Source organism: Equus asinus, chromosome 20, assembly GCF_041296235.1.
Source record: "Equus asinus isolate D_3611 breed Donkey chromosome 20, EquAss-T2T_v2, whole genome shotgun sequence".
NCBI lineage: Eukaryota > Metazoa > Chordata > Mammalia > Perissodactyla > Equidae > Equus > Equus asinus.
Window position 1 is genome coordinate 59,312,560 of NC_091809.1, and position 19,842 is coordinate 59,332,401.

The following is a 19,842-nucleotide window of genomic DNA, read 5'->3' on the forward strand; positions in this document are numbered from 1 at the left end:
TGGATTGTTTGTTTTATTATCGTTAAGTTGTCATAGTTTCTATATATTCTGGATACAAGTCATTTATCACATATGTTTGGAAATAATTTCTCCAGTCTGACTTACCTTTTCATTTTCTTCAGAATTTATTTCAAAGAGCAGAAGTTTTTAATTTTGATGAAGTCCAATTTTCAATTTTTTTCTTCTATTTTGGTATCATATCTAAGAAATCTTTGCCTCACTCAACATTATAAAGATTTTCTCCTTTGTTTTCTTCCAAAGTTTTATAATTTTATGCTGTACACTTAGATCTATGATCCACATCAGGTTCATTTTTGCATAAGTTGTAAGGTAAAGGTCTGAGGGTTTTTCTCTCTCTACATGGAGATCCAAACATTCCAGCACTGTTTTTTTTAAAAGACTATCCTTTCCCCATTTAATTGGCATTCTTGTTTAAAATCAACTGGCCATGTATGTGTAAGTCTATTTCTTGACTTCACAGTGTTCCGATGATCTATATGTCTATCACTACACCAATATCACACTGCCTTGATTACTGTAGCTTTATAGTAAATCTTTAAATCATACGTCCTCCAACTTTATTATTTTTAAGACTTTTTGTGCCATTTAATTTTATTGAGATATATATATTAGTCTCATAAATATTGAAGTTAATTCAAATAAAAGGGACATTAGACTTGAAGTAACGTCAATAGTCACCAACATAGAGACGGGGAAACATATATGAGACATAATCAAGGAGGTAAACTAACAGAATTTAATTATTCACTAGATATAAGGATTGAGGGAGCAGAAGTCTAATATAATTTGTAAGTTCTGTTCTGAATAATTAGCTATGTTGTAGTACCATAACCTGAGGAAAGGAATACGGGAGAGGAAAATTACAAGTTCAGTTTTGACTGTGTTTCAAATTGTAATACTCATGGGACTTTCAAGAAGATATGTCTAACAGATTATTGGGTATTTGAGTCTGAAGCTCAGACAGATTATTGGGTATTTGAGTCTGAAGCTCAGAAGAGGGATTAGGGCTGAAGGACAAAAATGATGCAATTGGTGGTAGTCAGTAGGTAGTTGACAGTAAAAAGTAAGGTAACAGGCAAGAGCATCCTGAGAGGGCATGAGGACATGTAAGAAGACCTGGGCCAAGAAAGAACTCGGAGGAATCTCCTTTGAAAGGGTTCAACAAAAGAAGGGCAATAGCAAAAACAGATATAATAAAAATATAAAAATATCATGAAAGTGTAAATAGAATGAATAAAGACTAATTTTGTAAATCTTGAGAATATTAAAGGCAGGGAAAACCCTTGAGCCCTAAAGGAGATAATTTTAAGAAACATAAAAGGAACTATATCAACTTAACTAGCAGAGGATAAGCAAATAAAATCAACTATAGACAAATCTATACAAATTAAAAATGTTTACATTTTTATATTTATAGGGTTTAGGTAAATTAGTATATGATGAATGGAGGAGAATATAGTTATGATTTTAAAACAACATGTGAAAATACCACGCTGTTCCACAAAATCTCAAGTACACAATACCATCAGTCTGACTCAGCAGAGACAAGCAATATTTTTTAAATTTACGTAAGTAAAAATGTTATTTCTCACACTGATGAACATCAGGCATAAATGTCACCCTATTGTTTGCAGCTCTGTGCTCACTCTAAACATTACCTGCATTGATACTGTGATCTCTTGAAGGGCAGCATCTGCTTCATCTTGCTTAGTTTTAAGTAATATACTTTGTTCTCCAGCTTTTCTGTTCAATTCATCCACAAGAGCTTTAGCTTCATTTAGTTTAGATACACCAGCCTAAATCAATAAAACATCAGTTGGCCATATTACAAAAAAAGGAATTTTATACATGCACAGTAAATAAAGCCTATAAGAAAGAATCAAGCAAAAGGGTAAATATGTGCATATGAGACATTTGCAAGTGGACTTAGGTTTTTTCTTATTGCTAATTATAATGATTTATTCAACTATATACGCATTAAGATGTAGTAAAAGACTCTACAGAGGCTTAAAAGAAAAACAGATTTTAAAGCATGACAGGAAAGCTGAACAGATCAACACAACTTGGTAGCTTAAACACTTGGTGTTTTACCCACTGCAGTAGACAGGAGATAAAATAGAAAACAAGAAAAAAACTCAGTAAACCTTTTCCATTTTTTAGTCTCATTGACGAGGTAAAAGGACTCAAGGGCCATGCTTCCTATACTGGACATGATTTGGTTTTGTCTTCCCAGTACCTATCTTTTTATAAGAGACTGCCTCACATATGGCTCTGGTGGGCTATCATTCAAAATGCCTTACCTATTCTTTGTATGGTTATTTGACCCTGGCCTGGGCATTATGGTACCCCATCCCACTGCCCAAGAATTACCCAAGGAATGGACATGAAAAATATTCCCTCTCTTCTATAATATGAGTTGGGCTTTTGTCATCTAACAAATCAGAAGATTTGAGGAGACAGCAATGGCGAAAAAGGAATGCAGTCAATATTTATTGAGTACCTAACATAGAAGACAGGCATCATGCTGGTTCCTTACACATGTATTTTTATCTAATACACTTACAACTACCACTGACCCAATTAAACTGCAACTCAGCAAGTTTAAGTAATTTACCCACAGCACTATAGAGGACTAAATCACAAAATCAACCCTCCCAAAGCACATATAGTTAGTGGCTTAATATAAATAAAAATGAGTCATTAGAAAGAAGAATAAAGATCACTTTGTCAATTAAGATAGATCCTAGTTTTTACACCAACAAAGAGAAGCTAGAACTTTGGAGAGGAAATGCTCTCTGACAATTTCTGAGGCTGGCATTTTAATGCCATGTTTAAGTTTAAGCTCTATAATTAGAGAAACAAAACGAAAACTGTTCAGAATGTACTAAGTGACATGGATAATAATAATATTTTGTAAAACATAATTTTAATTTTAAAGGTTATTATAAAGCATAATCTTGGACATTACCTTTTAATTAATAATTGGCATTTCTGAATTTCTAAAAATGCTTTCATGTGAGACTTTTAAAGACAGCACCATAAGCCATCAAAAGCATATAAATACCATCTAGTGAAGAAAAGGAATAATTATTGAATCAAAAAAACCCAAAAAAACTATTACTATGACCTAGTGGGCAATATAGGTAGGTAAGGGAGACTGTTTTAAGGCATTTAATACAGTACAATATTTATTTATACTAAATATATACCATGGGCAACATGGATTATGGACATATATAATCCTTGTTCCCAGTATATAGATAAAGTAACTCAAGATCACCAATATTGTACCTGCAAATGACTTTGTCTTTTCAGTAATTCCTTTTTCTTGCTGCTATTAATGGCAGAATACACATGTAAAAAGGTCATATATCGGCTTGGTGTAGCACCATATGCTTTACAGGATTCATGAATTAATAAAAATGATTTTAGAAAATCAGGATCAACTAGAAAGAGACAGAAAACAAAAATGACTTAATATATGCATGATCCAGCAAGAATTAGAGAAAATAATCTTAACTATATTTCATACCAGATACTTCCCTCATATAACTATAAATATGAGATATCATCTTTGCTTAAAGTACACACGCATTCCTACACATCAATTCGCAGCTCCCATTTTTCTTATGAACTTTGAATTATTTAATTTCAGTGGTCTTGATCCTTCCACTGTTATATATTTCCCCTGAACACTTTTACTGCTGCAAGAAAAAACTACAGATTGTCATAGCATATAAATTAATTGGAACTATGTAACATATGTAATCCAGAAATAAGCTCAATAAAAGCTGCTTGAATGGAAAAGAGATATCAACCCAAATAACACCAATCCACTCCCGTTGACACAGGAAGAAACAAGATTTCAAATGCCAAAAAATTAAAAATAAGTTCACATTAGATTCAACATATCTATGACCAAACACATGATCTTCCTCTCATCGCCTCAATCTACTTCTCTCTAGATTCTCTACCTTAGTTAATAAAATCAATGTCAAATGAATTTTCTAAGCCAGAACCCTGAGAAACATCCTTGACTCCTTCTTCCCTGTATGCCACAGCCATTACATAACCAAGCCTTCTTTGGATTACTTCCTAATATCTCCCCAAGGCCATTCCTTCCTCTTAGATTACTGCAATAGCCTTCTACTGTGGTCTAATTGCCTTCAGTTTCTCCCTACACCAATCTACTTTCCAATAACTGAAGAAAAGGATGGATCTAGAAATTTCTGTTTCTAAAACAAAAATCTGGTTACATCTCTACTAAATTTCCCAATTACCCCAGATCGTCCGCAAGTCAGAATCCAAATTTAGCACAACATGGAAGGCTCTTCATTACCTGTCTACTTTCCCTCTTCATCTAGTATTCTACTATTTATACGTTCTATGTTTAAACTCTTTATGCTAATTATAGTTTCCTAAAAATGCCTATTTTATTTCTTCAAGCCTTTTCCATGCTAGTCACTCTAATCAGAATACCCGTTCCTAATTGCCTGTCTGGGCAATGTCCATTTCCTATGATATTTGTTAGTTAGAGGTTTCCCTTTCTAATGCACTTCATATAAAATTCTACCATCACTCATTTTGCTACGTCAGAGATATATGTTCATATATAACATAATTCTTGCTATCACTAGACTATGAGCTCCTAAGTCATGTCTAGTATCCAGCCCAGTATCTAATATAAAACAAGTTAAATAAATATTTGATGACTAGATGGTTAGATAAATAAATGAATGAATATGCTATGGTCTAAAAGAAAAATAAAGACTACATTCAAAATTAATTTGGAACTGGAGAAAATAATGAGACTATGATAGTTAATAAAAATGTTATGTCCAAGGGCCGGCCCAGTGGCGCAGCGGTTAAGTTCGCATGTTCTGCTTCTCAGCGGCCCGGGGTTCGCCAGTTTGGATCCTGGGTGCAGACATGGCACCACTTGGCAAAAGCCATGCTGCAGTAGGCATCCCATGTATAAAGTAGAGGAAGATGGGCATGGATGTTAGCTCAGGGCCAGTCTTCCTTAGCAAAATTAGGAGGATTGGCAGTAGTTAGCTCAGGGCTAATCTTCCTCAAAAAAAAAAAAAGAAAATATTATGTGCATACACAAAGAATATTATAAAACTTTTTCATGCATGAATTGAGTGCTATGACATATCTAAGTGATAAACTAATATGGAAAGTTTAGGCTATTAACCAAAGACCCTATGCAATATAAGCAGGCCCTTTAGATCTTTCATGTCAAAAACATGATTTTTTAATTTCTTAAATTCAAACAATAGATATTCTGTTAGGTCCTATATGAAATGACATAAACATTAGTTTTAAAAAAAAGAAGGCTTTAAAGTTTAGTTTGCATCAAAAGAAATCTAACTTTGTTTAGCATTACTCAAATCGATAATGATTGTGAATCTGTATTGGATCTGTAACATTAGAAAATCGCAATTATTTCACAAATTAAAATCAGATAAAATCAATTTCATCAAAATACTACCTGAATTTTTTTTCTTTTCTTCTTTTCTTTTTTTGTCACTATATTTTTCCTCACCACCTGTTTCACTGAATAACATTTCAGGTATCTAAAACAGAAGATCATTTCTTTAAAACTCAATTCAGTACGAAAAAGTTTAAATAATCCAGTATCAGAGGTTAAACACTTCTAACACACACAAAAAAGTATCAACTGCACTTTTCTTCTAGGATTTTTTCCAGACTAAGAGAAAAAATAAATGTAGCCATCTTTAGAAGACATTATTTCCTAGACAAAATTTTGACACATATCAACTATTAATTGATTGCAAATTAATGATATATAGGGAAAGGCTCCAACATCTCACTGAAAAACGATGAGACTATACCAGATAAAAGAAATTACAATTTGGATTGAATTAGAATATAACCACAAATGCCATTTAAATCATGCAATAATAAAAATTAAATGTTTTATTTGGCATCAAACTAATAAAATGCCTTCATGGCATAAAAGGATACACAAGGATTCTTAGCTTTCTTGAATAAAAAATAACTAAAAGTAAATGAAAATAATTCCATAATTGATAATTAACAATTTCATAACTGATAATTCTAAAAACTATCCATTGTCTAGCTATAGCTAGGTTTTTGCCACTATTACAAATAAGAAAATAAGGTTTCATAAACAGACATCATTATTATTACAGAAAAATGATAATCTTATGAGTAGTATTTTAAAAATATACACAAAAAACTTAGTTTTCTAAGAAAAAAATTAAAGTAGTAGAACACTGAAATTTTAAAATTAAGCCAAAAAGCTTCAACTTCTTTTACATGATACACTTAACATTAATAGCAAGAAGCAGCACAAGTAATCCAGGTAATTAGGTCAAAAAATCATTTTCTGAATTTCTCAGACAGAATAAAATGTAAACCAAAAGATCCCTTAACTAATGGAGAGCTTGAAAGTGCCATGGGTCTTGAGGCAGAGACCATGGTTTTTTCTCAAACACCTTCACTGATTTCTGACAAAACACTCAAGCCTCTGTGAGAATATCTGAAATTTATCCTTTTAAAGCAATGGAAATTTGTTTCTTTGGAAACTCACTTTCTTTAAAATAGTCTATCCCTTATGTTAATTGGGTTGATCAGGGTAAACATTTCACAACATATAGATATATCAAAATATCATTATGTATACCTTAAACACACACAATTCTTATTTGTCAATTATACCTCAATAAAGCTGAAGGGAAAAAAAATAAAAAGTCTATCCCTAAATAATATCCTACACTAGTAAAGTTTTCCTGCCTGGATTCACCTATACTTCCCTTTGCCTCCACCTTGCCTCCTTAGAGATGAAAATGGCACTTTCTAAAAAGAGTTGAATGAGTATATTAACCCTATTAATTTCTATTAATACCATCACCTCTCAATTCCTTTAATTTCTTTTTCTGTCATCTTATTCACCACTTTTCTCAGGTACTCACCCCCACCTCAAACGGTCAGACCCTGAGAATATGTCATTAACCATAAGTGAAATCATTCCATAATCTCACTTTGAAACATCCCACTCTTCTATCACTATACTGCTATCTTCCCAGCACATTCCCTTTGCAATCTCAATAATCCTCAGACTCTACTAAGATCTACAATCTATTAATTTGACCGTCTTTACACTGTCATTCACCATCTTTCTATCACAATTTCTCAACTCCCTTGATCCTCACTTGCTTTGTCATACTCGAGTGGCAAAGCCTCAATCCTGGTTAAGTGCAAGTCACACCTATTGCAGGTCTGCACTTGTGAGTGCACATAAGACTAGAGAAAAAACACACAATAATGCTGACTGGCCTCAATTGAACTTCATGATCATTAACTCAAGTGAACCCTTAATGCCACCTATCATAGTCCATTCTTCTAAACCTTTCACTCTTTCACTCTTCCAAACTACTATTTTCCATATCCTCTTGTATCTCTTCAAGACTCCAAAATCTCTTCTCTCAACTTTTCTCCCAACTGATAAACTTACTTCCTATTTCACTGAGAAAATAGAAACAATCAGAAGTTTCTGAAACTTTCCAATACCTGCCAACCTACATGGACCTGTGTTTCTGTACTCTGCTTTCTTTCCTTTTATTATGGATGATGCTTCCATTCATCTGTGCGCTAGACCCATATGCTGTCCACTACCCAATGATAATGCTCCAGCAGTTTTTCCCTGTCTCTCCAGTAACATATGTTTTACTTCCTTTTTGCATTCCCGACAGCATATGAACATGCTATAGTTTGTCCCATCTTAAATTTTTTTTAAAAAACACTATTTTTACTCCCTCTCCCTCCCTCCAATTACTGATCCATTTCTCTCTTCTACTTTACAACAAAATTCCTCAAAAGAGGGGACCATATTCACTCTTTTCAATTCTCTCTTCTCATTCTTTCCGAAACATGTTCCAATGTTTTTTTTAACTACTAACTGAAACTGCTTTATCAAAGTCACCAATGACCTCCATGTCGCTAAATCCAATAATCAATTCCAGGCCTCATCTACTTTCGTGTGTCATAGTTCATCATTCCTTACTCCTTTGAAATGCTGTCTTTGCTTGGCTTCTTGGCTTTGCTTGTCCTCACGTTCTTGTGGTTTTCCTCCTATGTCCCCAGCTCCTTCTCAGTATTCTTTGCTGGTTCTTCCTCTTCATCTCAGCTTCTTACATTTTTTCCTTTAAGATTGGCACCTGAGCTAACAACTGTTGCCAATCTTTTTTTTTTTTTCCTTCCCAAAGTCTCCCAGTACATAGCTGTATATTGTAGTTGTGAGTACCTCTGGTTGTGGGATGTGGGACACCGCCTCAGCATGGCCTGATGAGCGATGCCACATCCGTGCCCAAGATCCGAACCGACCAAACCTTGAGCCACTGAAGCAGAGCGTGTGAACTCAACCACTAAGTCACGGGGCTGGCCCCTCATCACCACTTCTTAATGTTAAAGTGCCCCAGGGTTCAGTCCTTGGATCCCCTTCCTATTTTTTGACAACACTCACTCCCTTGGTAACATCATTCATTCTCATAGCTTTAAATACCACCTAAAGTCTGATAATTCCCAAATATTTAATCTGTATGCTTGATCTTTCTTTTCTCTGAACTCCAGACTCATAATCCAAATGTCTTCTCAACTTTTGCAACTTGGATGTCTGACATCTCATATTTAACAAATCTAAACCTGAAAACCTCATATTCTCCTCTCAAAATGCCCTTCTCACAGTCTCCCCCTTTTCAGTTGACAGTTATTCCATCCTTCCCGGTGCTCAAGCCAACATACTTGGAAGTATTCTTGACTCACTTTCTCTTATACATTCTATAATGTGTCAGCAAATCCTGTTTTATTTACTGTAAAACATATCTAGAATCCGACCACTTCTCATCACCTCCATCACTACATTCCTAGTGCAAGCCATTCTTTTCTCTCACCTGGATTATTGTATTAGCTTTGTAACTGCTTCGACCTTTGCCCTCTATAGAGTTTTTTCAGCCCAGAAGCCAGAGTAATCCCATCAAAACATTACAACAATGTTGCTCAAAAGCCTCCAAAAGCTCCCTTACTTCTTTACAGGAAAAGCTAAAATTCTTATAATGTCTTAAAAAGTCCCACCCTAACTGTTCTCCTCTTACTTCCCTGACCTTATCTCCAACTACTCTCCCTCTTAATCACTCTGTTACAGATGAACTGGCTTCTTGCTGATCCTCAAAATCACTAAGTGAGCTGTCATCTCAGGATCTTCACCTATAAAACTTTTCCCCAGATATCCCCCAAAAAAGAATGAAAATTTCACATGGGCAAAGACTTTTGTCTGTTTTTTCTCTGCTATATCCTCAACATATAGAATAGTGGCACATATTAAGCAACCAATCATCATTACTTCTTAATGAATGCCTCTAGTTCACATGGCCTCCTTAGACTATAACTTTCTTCTCCTCTATCTACTTACTGAAGTCTATCTAAAATATCATCTCATCTGTAAAATCTTGTCTATTATCCCAAATTACACACCTTCCTCTGAATCATGATAGGTATTAGTCTGTATTTTAATTATACAAACACAAAGAAATGAATGCTTGAAAATATGAATATCATTCAGAGACAATATTGAAAACTATTATTTATTCAAACAAAGCAATATGAGAAGCTTCTAACTAAGACAGTGCTATGAGCCCACACATTAAATCATCTCCCTCCAAACAGCACAGCAATTATACATTTTTTAAAAGGGATTTAAAATTTTTTTAATTTAAAAAATTGCTAAAATTATTGCTGTGATGTTCTTATTTTAAGTTAGCCTGTGATGGGATAGTTAATGAAATGCATAAAAATTTTAAAGTACAATAAATATCTCTGTGGTCCTTAATTAAGAAAATCTTCAACCTAAAATTCTATACTCAATTAAACTATCACACAAGAGTATGAAGGAAATAGAATTATTTTCAAACATACAAGAGATGTTCAGTGTCAAGAATAAGGTAATATTATAACAAACACCAAAGGGAAATTATGAAAATCAGTATCTTCAAAAAGAAAATGTGCTTATTTTTTTACTTCCATATTTAAATGTTAAACTTACCTTCTTCATACTGCTATCTGACCAACCTTCCATCCACAACACCTGGCATTTCTTATGCAAAGCTGGATTACTTTCACAGTTTATTATGAAGTTTAAATTTGCAGAATCCATTATCAAGACAATATGCAAGTTTTGCTGAATTCCTAAAACATATATAAGAAAATTATAACCATGGAATACTATAGCAATAATAATTGCAGAAACCTATATATGGTCTGGTTTTATGAGATTAAAATTTTCTGAAATCGAATTGTAGGAGATGTTTGTTAAAAAGAACAAGCTGTGAAACAGTATTATGGTATAATTTTTATTTTGGTTAAAAAATAATTGTGTATGTGTTCATGCTAAGAAAAATAATCCAGAGGATATTCACGAAGAAGATAAGGGTATATACTATATTGCTATTTTATACGTTATTTTTCAAATGTGATACTGGATTCTATTTTATAATCTTTCACTCAAGGATTTTTGTTTCAATATTCACAAGCAAAATTGATCTCTGGCTTTCTTTTAGGAGAAATATCTTTTCCCTGTTTCAATATCAATGATATTTTCCCTTCATAAAAAGAATTTGGAGATTTTCCTTGTTTCTATATTTCGAAACAGTTTAAAATAGCATTGGGATAATCCGTTTCTTAAATTAGAATTTCCTTGTAAACTTGAAAGAGAGGGAAGGGAGGGTAGCTATTTAACTTTATTTCATCAATAATAAATGTTCTTTTAGGAAAAAAAAGAAGATCAGTGTAGTTGTAATGTCTGCATAGTGTTACTATTGCTTTATGTTCTACTTATTCAGTTTTAGATATCTACAGTACACATAAAACTGCTTCTATAATAATCCAAGGTCATTTAGTTTTTTAAAAAGAACTATAGAGTCTGGCACAACTGAAATAGTTTCATAATTCTCTAAGGTAGGAGGCACTAAGCACTAAATTTACCACATGAAAAAAAGACAGCAAAGTAAATATTCCAAAGAACATTACACTTTCATCTTTCTCGTTTGCTAAAATTTTGAAAGCATGTTTTTATTATAGGTTAGCCTTTAGGCTACTTGTGTGTTATCTTCTACAAGCACCATAAAAAAGAAAAATGTATAAATTACCAAATGGACCCAAGATTTAACATACCTTTCCAATCTAATGAGAAAATAAGGCAAATTAAAAGGTATTTATTTCACACGAACTGAGTTTGAATTGATTAATGAATTCTATGTCACTTACTATATGTGAAGTAATTGAAGACCGGTCCAAAAAAACCATCTTGTGAAGCCTGATCCTTAAGAGGCAACAGCAATGGCTCTAATTCTTCAAGAGTATAGAGTCCAGGAACTTCACCTACAGAAGAACATTACATTTCTTTTGAATTTTAGCTGCATTACACTAATTCAAAACACATTTTATATACATGATACTTTTTCTATTTTTGTATTAAATAATCTGCCCTTATTCAATCTTTATTTCCAAAAACACACAAATCCTATCACCTCTATATTACTCACAAATCTACATCTGTACCCTTCATTTGATAAAATTTAAACTCTTAAGCAAGCCATTCAAGACAGTTCATAATCTAGCCATTTATCTGCCTTTGCACGTTCTTCTCCATCCCTCCCCTACAAGACCTTGTATTCTAGCTCAATGAACTTCATGTTCCATAAATATAATGAAATACTCCTTCTTCCTGAAATACATACCCACAGTCTTCCTCTGTCCCTTATCTTCCAAAACAATTACTATTTATCTTTCAAGACACTACTTTGTCAACTGTTATGCCCATGAGCCTTTCCTGATTATCCATATGCTAAGTAAAGCACTCTTGTCTCTTTCACAAAATATCCAAACATATCTCTGTTTAGCATTTATCATATTATTTAATAATGAATGAATTACTTCCCTTTCCTGCCCAAATAGATTCTGAATTCCCAGAGGACAAATATTTGATCATGTTCAATATTAACTTTCGAGTATTCTTAGCAAAGTATCTGGGACATAAATATTTATGAGATGAATGAATGAATGAATAAACTTGGACTAGAAATCAGGAGAACTAGTCCATGGCCTGCTATTAAGCAACACAACGATGAAAGGCAAATCAAAGTTGATTAAGACTACAAGAATTTGATAGAAGGGCCTGAACCATGTCTTGTTCGCCACTATAAATCCAGTATTTAGAACTGGGTCTTGCACACGACAGGTGGTTAATAAATATTTGTTAAACCAATATATTTATAGTCTGCAAGAAATTATAAGATCAAGTGAAAATTCTTTTGCTACACATCCAATGCACTACATTCATGTATGGCCCATCAGCCTGATCCCTACTTTTCTTTAGGTGAAACTCAAGAGATACCAGACCAGTCCCCATCCCCCAAGCTTGTACATATTTAAACACACACACACATAAATCTGCTCTATGTCTTTCTCTAAATTGCAGCCAAACCAAGAGGAACCAAATTTGGTTCCTCAAATTTAGAAAAGAAAGCTAGCTCTACGTACATACTATACACTATAAAGAATAAGAATTTGAAATAGGAAAAAGAGACAAAGGCCTACTGAGTACTTTCTCTGGAAGTATTTTTCAAATACTTTTTTTGCCAAAAATGCTGCCAAAATTTAACTTGACTTATGATTTTTGTAGTTATATCTTGATAATAAAGGCCAATTTATCTTAAGATGAAAACAATAATTACTGTGTTAATGTTATCTGGATGGTTGCTTTCACAAAACAAAACCAAAAAAAGGACAAAAAGCCTGCATATCTGGTCTACTAGTTTATCTCAGCCAACATGAACACGGTCTCCATCTAGTCACAATTCAAGCAATATGCAGGGATATGCACCTTAAAAATCAAAATAGGGCTATTCTATAAAAGGGCACAAACATTTCAAGCTTGCTCAAGACCTACCACTTTCACGACGGCATCACCCCTCAACTCTCCAACAAAAATTGACCTACCACTTGTCTAACTAGAATCCCGATCTGTACTTCTCATTTGGGCACTAAAGTATAGATTACCTCACGTTATAAATTAAATGTTTTCTTCAACCAAAGCTGTTAAATTCTAAAGAAAAGATTATTTCATTTCAGAGTCTACCTAGCATGATGCAAAATAAGCATTTAATGAAAACTGAGTCGAACATGAGCATCATTGTAACTTTGTCCTCAGGTCTCCACAATGGAACAACTCACACATTGAAACTAGCTTTTAACAAGGTTTACTGTACTTACATAACAAAATACGCTTGGTCCAAGTTTAAAACTAAACTACCTCATACCAATTCTATTAACAGTGATTACTTATTATAAAAAGATTCTAATAAATTTCATAAATTCTTCAGGAAAGGAAGAAATATGGGAAATGGCAGGTATTCTTCCAAGGACACCGCCAAAAAGGTCTAGTGGCTTTTCAAGAGACAATACCAGTATACCTCTTTTTGAGAAATGACATCTCATATATCTGGAATATATCTGTATTCATATACCCATATTAAGGCCATATCATAATCATTCAATCATTCCACAAATGATGGACAGTGAAGTCCTATCAAATTTTTTGTTACAAATTATACATATTTCCTTACATGCTAGTTCTTTTATTTCTGTGTGTTAAAATTCTATGATAACAGAATTGCTATATCAAAGGATGTGGCACATTTTAAACACAAGTACTGATTGATAACTTTCCCAAAAGTTTATAACAGATAACAGTCCCACCAAAAGTGTATGAGGGCAAATTTTTTGGTACATTCACCAATATTCAATATTAATAATCACTTTTATATAATTCTTCAATCCCTTGGTTTTATAAAAATGAGATTTTCAATTCTCCTGCTCTGAGCATGTTTAATCCCCTGTCACCTTAGTAAAAGCTATGCCAAAAGTTCTCTGAAACATAATTTTACACAAGATAATTTTACTTAAATAATTTTTACTTTCATTTTCTTTGAACAGAAATCATTCACTTGCCTGAAGATAAAAGGCTATTGATCATCTCCAAAAATGTCGGATGAACAAACTGGTAATCCTCCAGAAGTAAGACTACCTGCTGTGCTTCAACACCTGCAAGATGCAGCACCTGCACAGTAAGACAATATACTTTGGTACCCAGTAAATATTTTTGGCACAGTTAAAAATTTTTTTTCTGTATGTAATCTAAGTCATTTTTAACTTATTATATACATTTATTGCCTATATATTATATATACAACAATAAAATATTATAATATATTAAATACGTATTTGAGTAATCAAAATTAAAAATCAAACTTTAGCCAGATAGTTTGGAAAGTAAATCTACTCCTTGAACAAATACTATTTGGGGAAAATTTTAATTATTTCACAGCTAGGACATTAAAACAAAAGGTAGAGGATCATTTTTATATATACCCACATACGTCCTATATAAATTCCCTCCTTTTGTTTATCTTTCATTTCCATCTAACATCCCATAATCTGGGGTACCTGAGAGCTATAAGTCCTAATAAGAACCTTCTCCTATCTGTACATAAAAATATGATTTTCTAATAATCATGGGGAAAATAATCATCAAAATTAAAATAAACACTATGTTGCACATCAGAGACCTAAACGTTTTTAAAGCCTTTTAGAATAATAACTAATTGTGATTTAAAACCAAAATAAAGTAAATGATTGTGAGTAACTCACATGTTTGAGATCATTTTTGAACTGCTTCAGTTCATAGCCTCTGGAAATCTTTGGAGAAAACAGCACTGCTCCATGCATATGACTGACTAAAGAAGTGATGGTCCGACGACCCACACCACTGCGTCCTGCTAACAGAAGTGAACCTCCAGGAAAACTCAGCACTCTATCTATCCTAGACATATATTCCAGGACTTCTTGGAAAAGTAAAATATCGAAATTCTGGTTATCTCGTCCATAGTGAATAAGACCCTTTTAAAAAATCACAAAGAATATTTTATCATTAATATAAGCCCTAATTACATAATAAAAACATTAATTATCTAGATTAAGATACTATATTTTTGGGGGCCAGCCTGGTGGCGCAGCGATTAAGTTCTCAAGTTCCGCTTCAGCGCCCGGGGATTTGCTGGTTCAGATCCGGGGAGGAGACCTATGCACCGCTTGTCAAGCCATGCTGTGGTAGGCGTCCCACATATAACGTAGAGGAAGATGGGCACAGATGTTAGCTCAGGGCCAGTTTTCCTCAGGAAAAAAAAAAAAAAGAGGAGGATTGGTGGCAGTTAGCTCCAGGCTAATGTTCCTCAAAAAAATAAACAAATAAATAAAAAGGTATTATATTTTTGACACACTCTAGAAAAAGGGTTAAGTGACTACATGTCATCTTACACTCTACATTTTATCTATCCAGTAATCCAGCTTTACGGCAATTTGTTAGGAAAAACTTATATGATGTCAAACAACTTCAAGCATCCACAATAGTCAGTTACTTTTGGATACCATTAATATACTAATTTACTAATATATTAGTAAACTGCAGTATGAGATAGCAGGTTAATTATAAAAATTTCAAAATCTCTGAAATTTTACCAGTTGTTACAAATCAAATCAGTGTGCACAGACCATAAAATGATCCCAAAACTCTAGAAACCTAGTGCCTAAAAACTATTTTGTGAACTCTTGTTCTTATGCACTGCTTGGGAAGGAATCCAAAGCCCACACACTTGGTATGCCCCGCCAGCAACTATGTGATAGAGTGAAGAAGAGAGAAAGGACAACCAGACTTCATACATTTAACAACTTGCAACATTCCCAAACTTTGCAGTATTCATTGGAGGCAAATCAATCAGTTGAGCAGACCATGAAAAGCTTCTCTTAATATAAAATCCACACTAACTTCCAATACAAATATTAATTTTTAAAGCAATCATATATAATATTGTTCCTTCTTTATTCTAATTAAACTTAAAGAGAATTTTTTTAAAACCTCTCTAGGACAGTGCTACACAAAGTTTCAGTGACTTAGCAGTATCATCTACATCTGGGAGCCTGTGAGAAATTCGGATTCTTTGGGCCTCACCTATGGAATCAGAATTCTTTGGGACGGAAGCCAAAAATCAGCATACTTTCTGGTTCTCAAAATGATTCTGATGCTCACTAAAGTTTGACCACTGCTCTAGGATGATTTCCCAATTAATATTAAGCCTCATTAATATTTCCAAGATCAGATACCTTATGCCAACCTGTATCTTAGCAATTTTACACATATCTGTGTAAGTACATGTGTATCTAGTTAGATCAGCCACAATGAACTAATTGCAAAAGATAAGAACTAGTTTTGTCTTTTCTATGGTCTTTCACTCCACATCCTCAAAAAGCTTGCAATAAATATTTTAAAAATGACTATAATCATAACCAAATCCCAACTCAAATTCATGATTCTAATTATACCTTTTTAATAACATCCTTGAGATCTGCAGAATTTAGTTTTCCAAGTGGTTTTCCATGTGGAGGCAATGGCTGTCCTGGGGCTGCCCTTGTTCCTGAATTATGTCGGGCTCCCCACGTAACATAGAAACTATCTGTAGAAATATAAGATATTTTTATTTTATATGTGTCATTTGTAATAGGAGTATCAATAAACACATTGCTTACTAAATTATTTTTAAGTTAATTAGTCCAAATAAGATTATCTATGGAAAAGCAAAGATAAATTACTTTAAAGCATGCCTTGGAAGATCAATAAGATCAGTAAAGACGCAAAGACCTTACTGCCATACCAAACTCTACCTAAAAAGTTACTGATGGTATCCCTATTTTATCTTTGACCCCCCACTTCTCTTTCCTCAAAAGAAATGGCTTCCTTCTAACTTTCCCCTATGATTCCCCCTTCTACTCTCAGTTTGCCTCATTTTCCTTTTCCTTCTCCAGAATCTCCACATAAAAGTTGTAGATTAAAAATAACATAAAATCAGCAATAAAATAAAGTGATCTATATAAAATCGGCAATAAAAAAATCTCAAAATTCTCCTTGAGAAAAAAAATATAGATTTATTAACAATACCAAGAGCCCTAGTTCTAAAATAAAAGAAAAATCAACCAAATTTTAATAAGAAAACAAAAATCCCATGAATCTCCATTAAATTTACCTATAGACGTATTCCTGTTACCATACAAGGAAAATCTGTTCACCATTCTACTGAACATTTCCAGCCCAATTCCTCTGGGAGACTGTTCCATCAAGTATCCTCCTTGTCACATGCTCAGCTCAACAGCCTTACCTTCCTTAGACTCAAGTTACTTCATGTTCCTCTCCTTCCCTTCATCATTACGTTTCTTACATTACCTTCTTATTATCTTTCTTCCATTATTTTCTACCTGCAGGAACCACTATATTAAAACTCTTATTTGGGAACAACACTACTGCCCTAATCATCAAACACAAATCTTCTTTGTAGTCATTACTCCAACATGACTCGTGTTCATCTCCTTCTTGAAGCTTTTTTCGTTGGATCTATATGCCCACACTCATCAAGCCACAACCATTATTTCTTTTCAGCTTTCTGCTTATCCTTTACATTTTAATTTTCCTTGGGATCCAAATTCAGCCTGTTATTCTTTAATTCTAAACACTACCCTTGAATTATTTAATCTTATGCTGTGGATTAAATTATCAACTATTTTATACCAAAAACTTATACTACTTATCACTAGACAAGTCTCCCATGCTATAGTCTAGTCCCATATTTCCAATTGCTTAATAGACATAGAATACATGCATTCATTCATTCAACACTTATCTATAGAACATCTGTATTTAAACATTGTACTTTTGTTAGAGATAAGCAGACACTCAAAAAGTTTACAAACATTCAAACACACGTATAAAACTGAACTCGTTATCTTCACATCTCATCATTTCCCGCCTGGACTATTGCAGTGGCCTCCTAATTTGTATCCCTGCTACAAGTCTCTGCCCCCTCAACCATATCCTCACTGCTATTAGAGTAACATGCACAAAAACAAAATCTGATTGTGCCACACCACTCCAACATTGCATATAGTTTCCCACTGCCTAGGAAAAAAATTAAAACATGAAACTCCTAATCAAAGCCCTTTGCAATCTGGCTCCACTGACTGCTTGAATCACCTATTTCCCTCTGCACCCCACTACATACTCCAGCTTTCTCAAGCCTTTGACTCTTTGCATATTCTTTTTCCTTTGTCTGGAATGCCTTCTCCTCTTCTTCACATAAATAGTGATCCTTTAAGATACAGTTTGACTCTCTGTAATTGCTCAAAAAAACTAAAATCTTAGGTGTTAATCTAACAAAATATGTACAGGACTTGTATGCTGAAAACTATACAACACTGATGAAAGAAAGCAAAGAATATCTAAATAATGGACAAATATACCATGTTTGTGAATTGGAAGACTCATCATAACAAAGGTAAATTTTCCCCAAACCACTATACAGAGTTAATGGAATTCCTATCAAAATCTCAGCAATATTGTTTATACAAATAGACAAAATTATTCTGTTATTTATATTGAAAGGCAAAGGAAGTGAAATAGCTAAAATAATTTTGAAAAAGAACAATACAGTAGGAGAAATCAGTCTATCCAATACCAAGACTTATTACATAGCTACAGTAATTAAGACACTGTGGTATTGGTGGAAGGACAGATACACACTTCAATGGAACAGAATAGAAAACCCAGAAATAGACCTATATAACTAATTTTTGACAAAGGTGCAAAAGTAATTCAAGGCAGAAAGGTAGCCTTTTTAAAAAATCATGCTAGAGCAAGTAGACATCCAAAGGCAAAGAAACAAATCCTGACCTAAGTCTCACTCTTTATATGGAAATTAACTCAAAATGGACCAATGACTTAAAACTATAAAACTTTTAGAAAAACTGTAGAAGAAAATCTTCAGGATGTAGAACTAGATAGAGTTCTTAAACTTGACACCAAAAGATTCTTAAAAAGAAAATTTAATAAGTTAGACTTCATAAAATTAAAACCTTTTTATCTGTGAAAGACCCTATTAAGAGGATGAAAAGACAAGCTATGGGGGGGGGGAGAATATATTTGCAAACCACATATTTGACAAAGGGCTAGTATCTACAATATAAAAAGAACTCTCAAAACTCAACAGTAAAAAGATAAACTATCCAATTAGTGAATGGACAAAAGACATTAAGAGACGTGCCACTGAAGAGGATATACAGATGGAAAATGAGCACATGAAAAGATGTTCAACTTCATTAGCTGTCAGCAAAATGCAAATTAAAACCACAATGACATATTAACACAAAGATATCAGAATGGCTAAAATAAAAAATGACAACACCAAATGCTGTCAAGGATGCAGAGCAATCAGATCACTCATATATTGCTGACAGGAATGTAAAATGATACACCCACTCGAGAAAACAGTGTGGCAATTTTTTTTAAAACTAAGCATACAAGTACCATCAACCTGCAACTGCACTCCTGAGCGTTTATGCCAGAGAAACGAAATGTATGTTCACACAAAAAGCTGTACAGGAATGCTTGTAGCAGTTTTCCTCCTAATAGCCAAATACTGAAAACAACTGATGTCCTTCAACAAGTAAATGGTTAAAGAAATGGTACTACATCTGAATACCTTCTCAGCAATAAAAAGGAACAAACTATTCAAACGCACAACAACCCACATATATCTCCAGAGAATTATTCTAAGTGGAAATTAAGATTCCTGAAGTGACAAAATTAAATACAGAACAGGTTAGCAGTTTCCAGGGGAT

At 33.6% G+C, this 19,842-nt stretch overlaps 1 protein-coding gene across 3 annotated transcripts in view; it reads right to left on the reverse strand.

Annotated features, from left to right (window-relative positions):
- Positions 1-19,842, reverse strand: part of DYNC2H1 (dynein cytoplasmic 2 heavy chain 1) — a 289,645-nt gene that overhangs the window by 194,902 nt on the left and 74,901 nt on the right. For all 3 annotated transcript variants that reach the window (XM_070490370.1, XM_070490369.1, XM_070490368.1), the window contains 8 exons: positions 16,501-16,631; positions 14,773-15,021; positions 14,074-14,182; positions 11,329-11,442; positions 10,109-10,251; positions 5,516-5,600; positions 3,313-3,467; positions 1,680-1,817 (listed from right to left, as the gene is read on the reverse strand). In XM_070490370.1, coding sequence (XP_070346471.1) covers positions 1,680-1,817; positions 3,313-3,467; positions 5,516-5,600; positions 10,109-10,251; positions 11,329-11,442; positions 14,074-14,182; positions 14,773-15,021; positions 16,501-16,631 — 1,124 coding nt within the window. The remainder of the gene's footprint in view (positions 1-1,679; positions 1,818-3,312; positions 3,468-5,515; positions 5,601-10,108; positions 10,252-11,328; positions 11,443-14,073; positions 14,183-14,772; positions 15,022-16,500; positions 16,632-19,842) is intronic.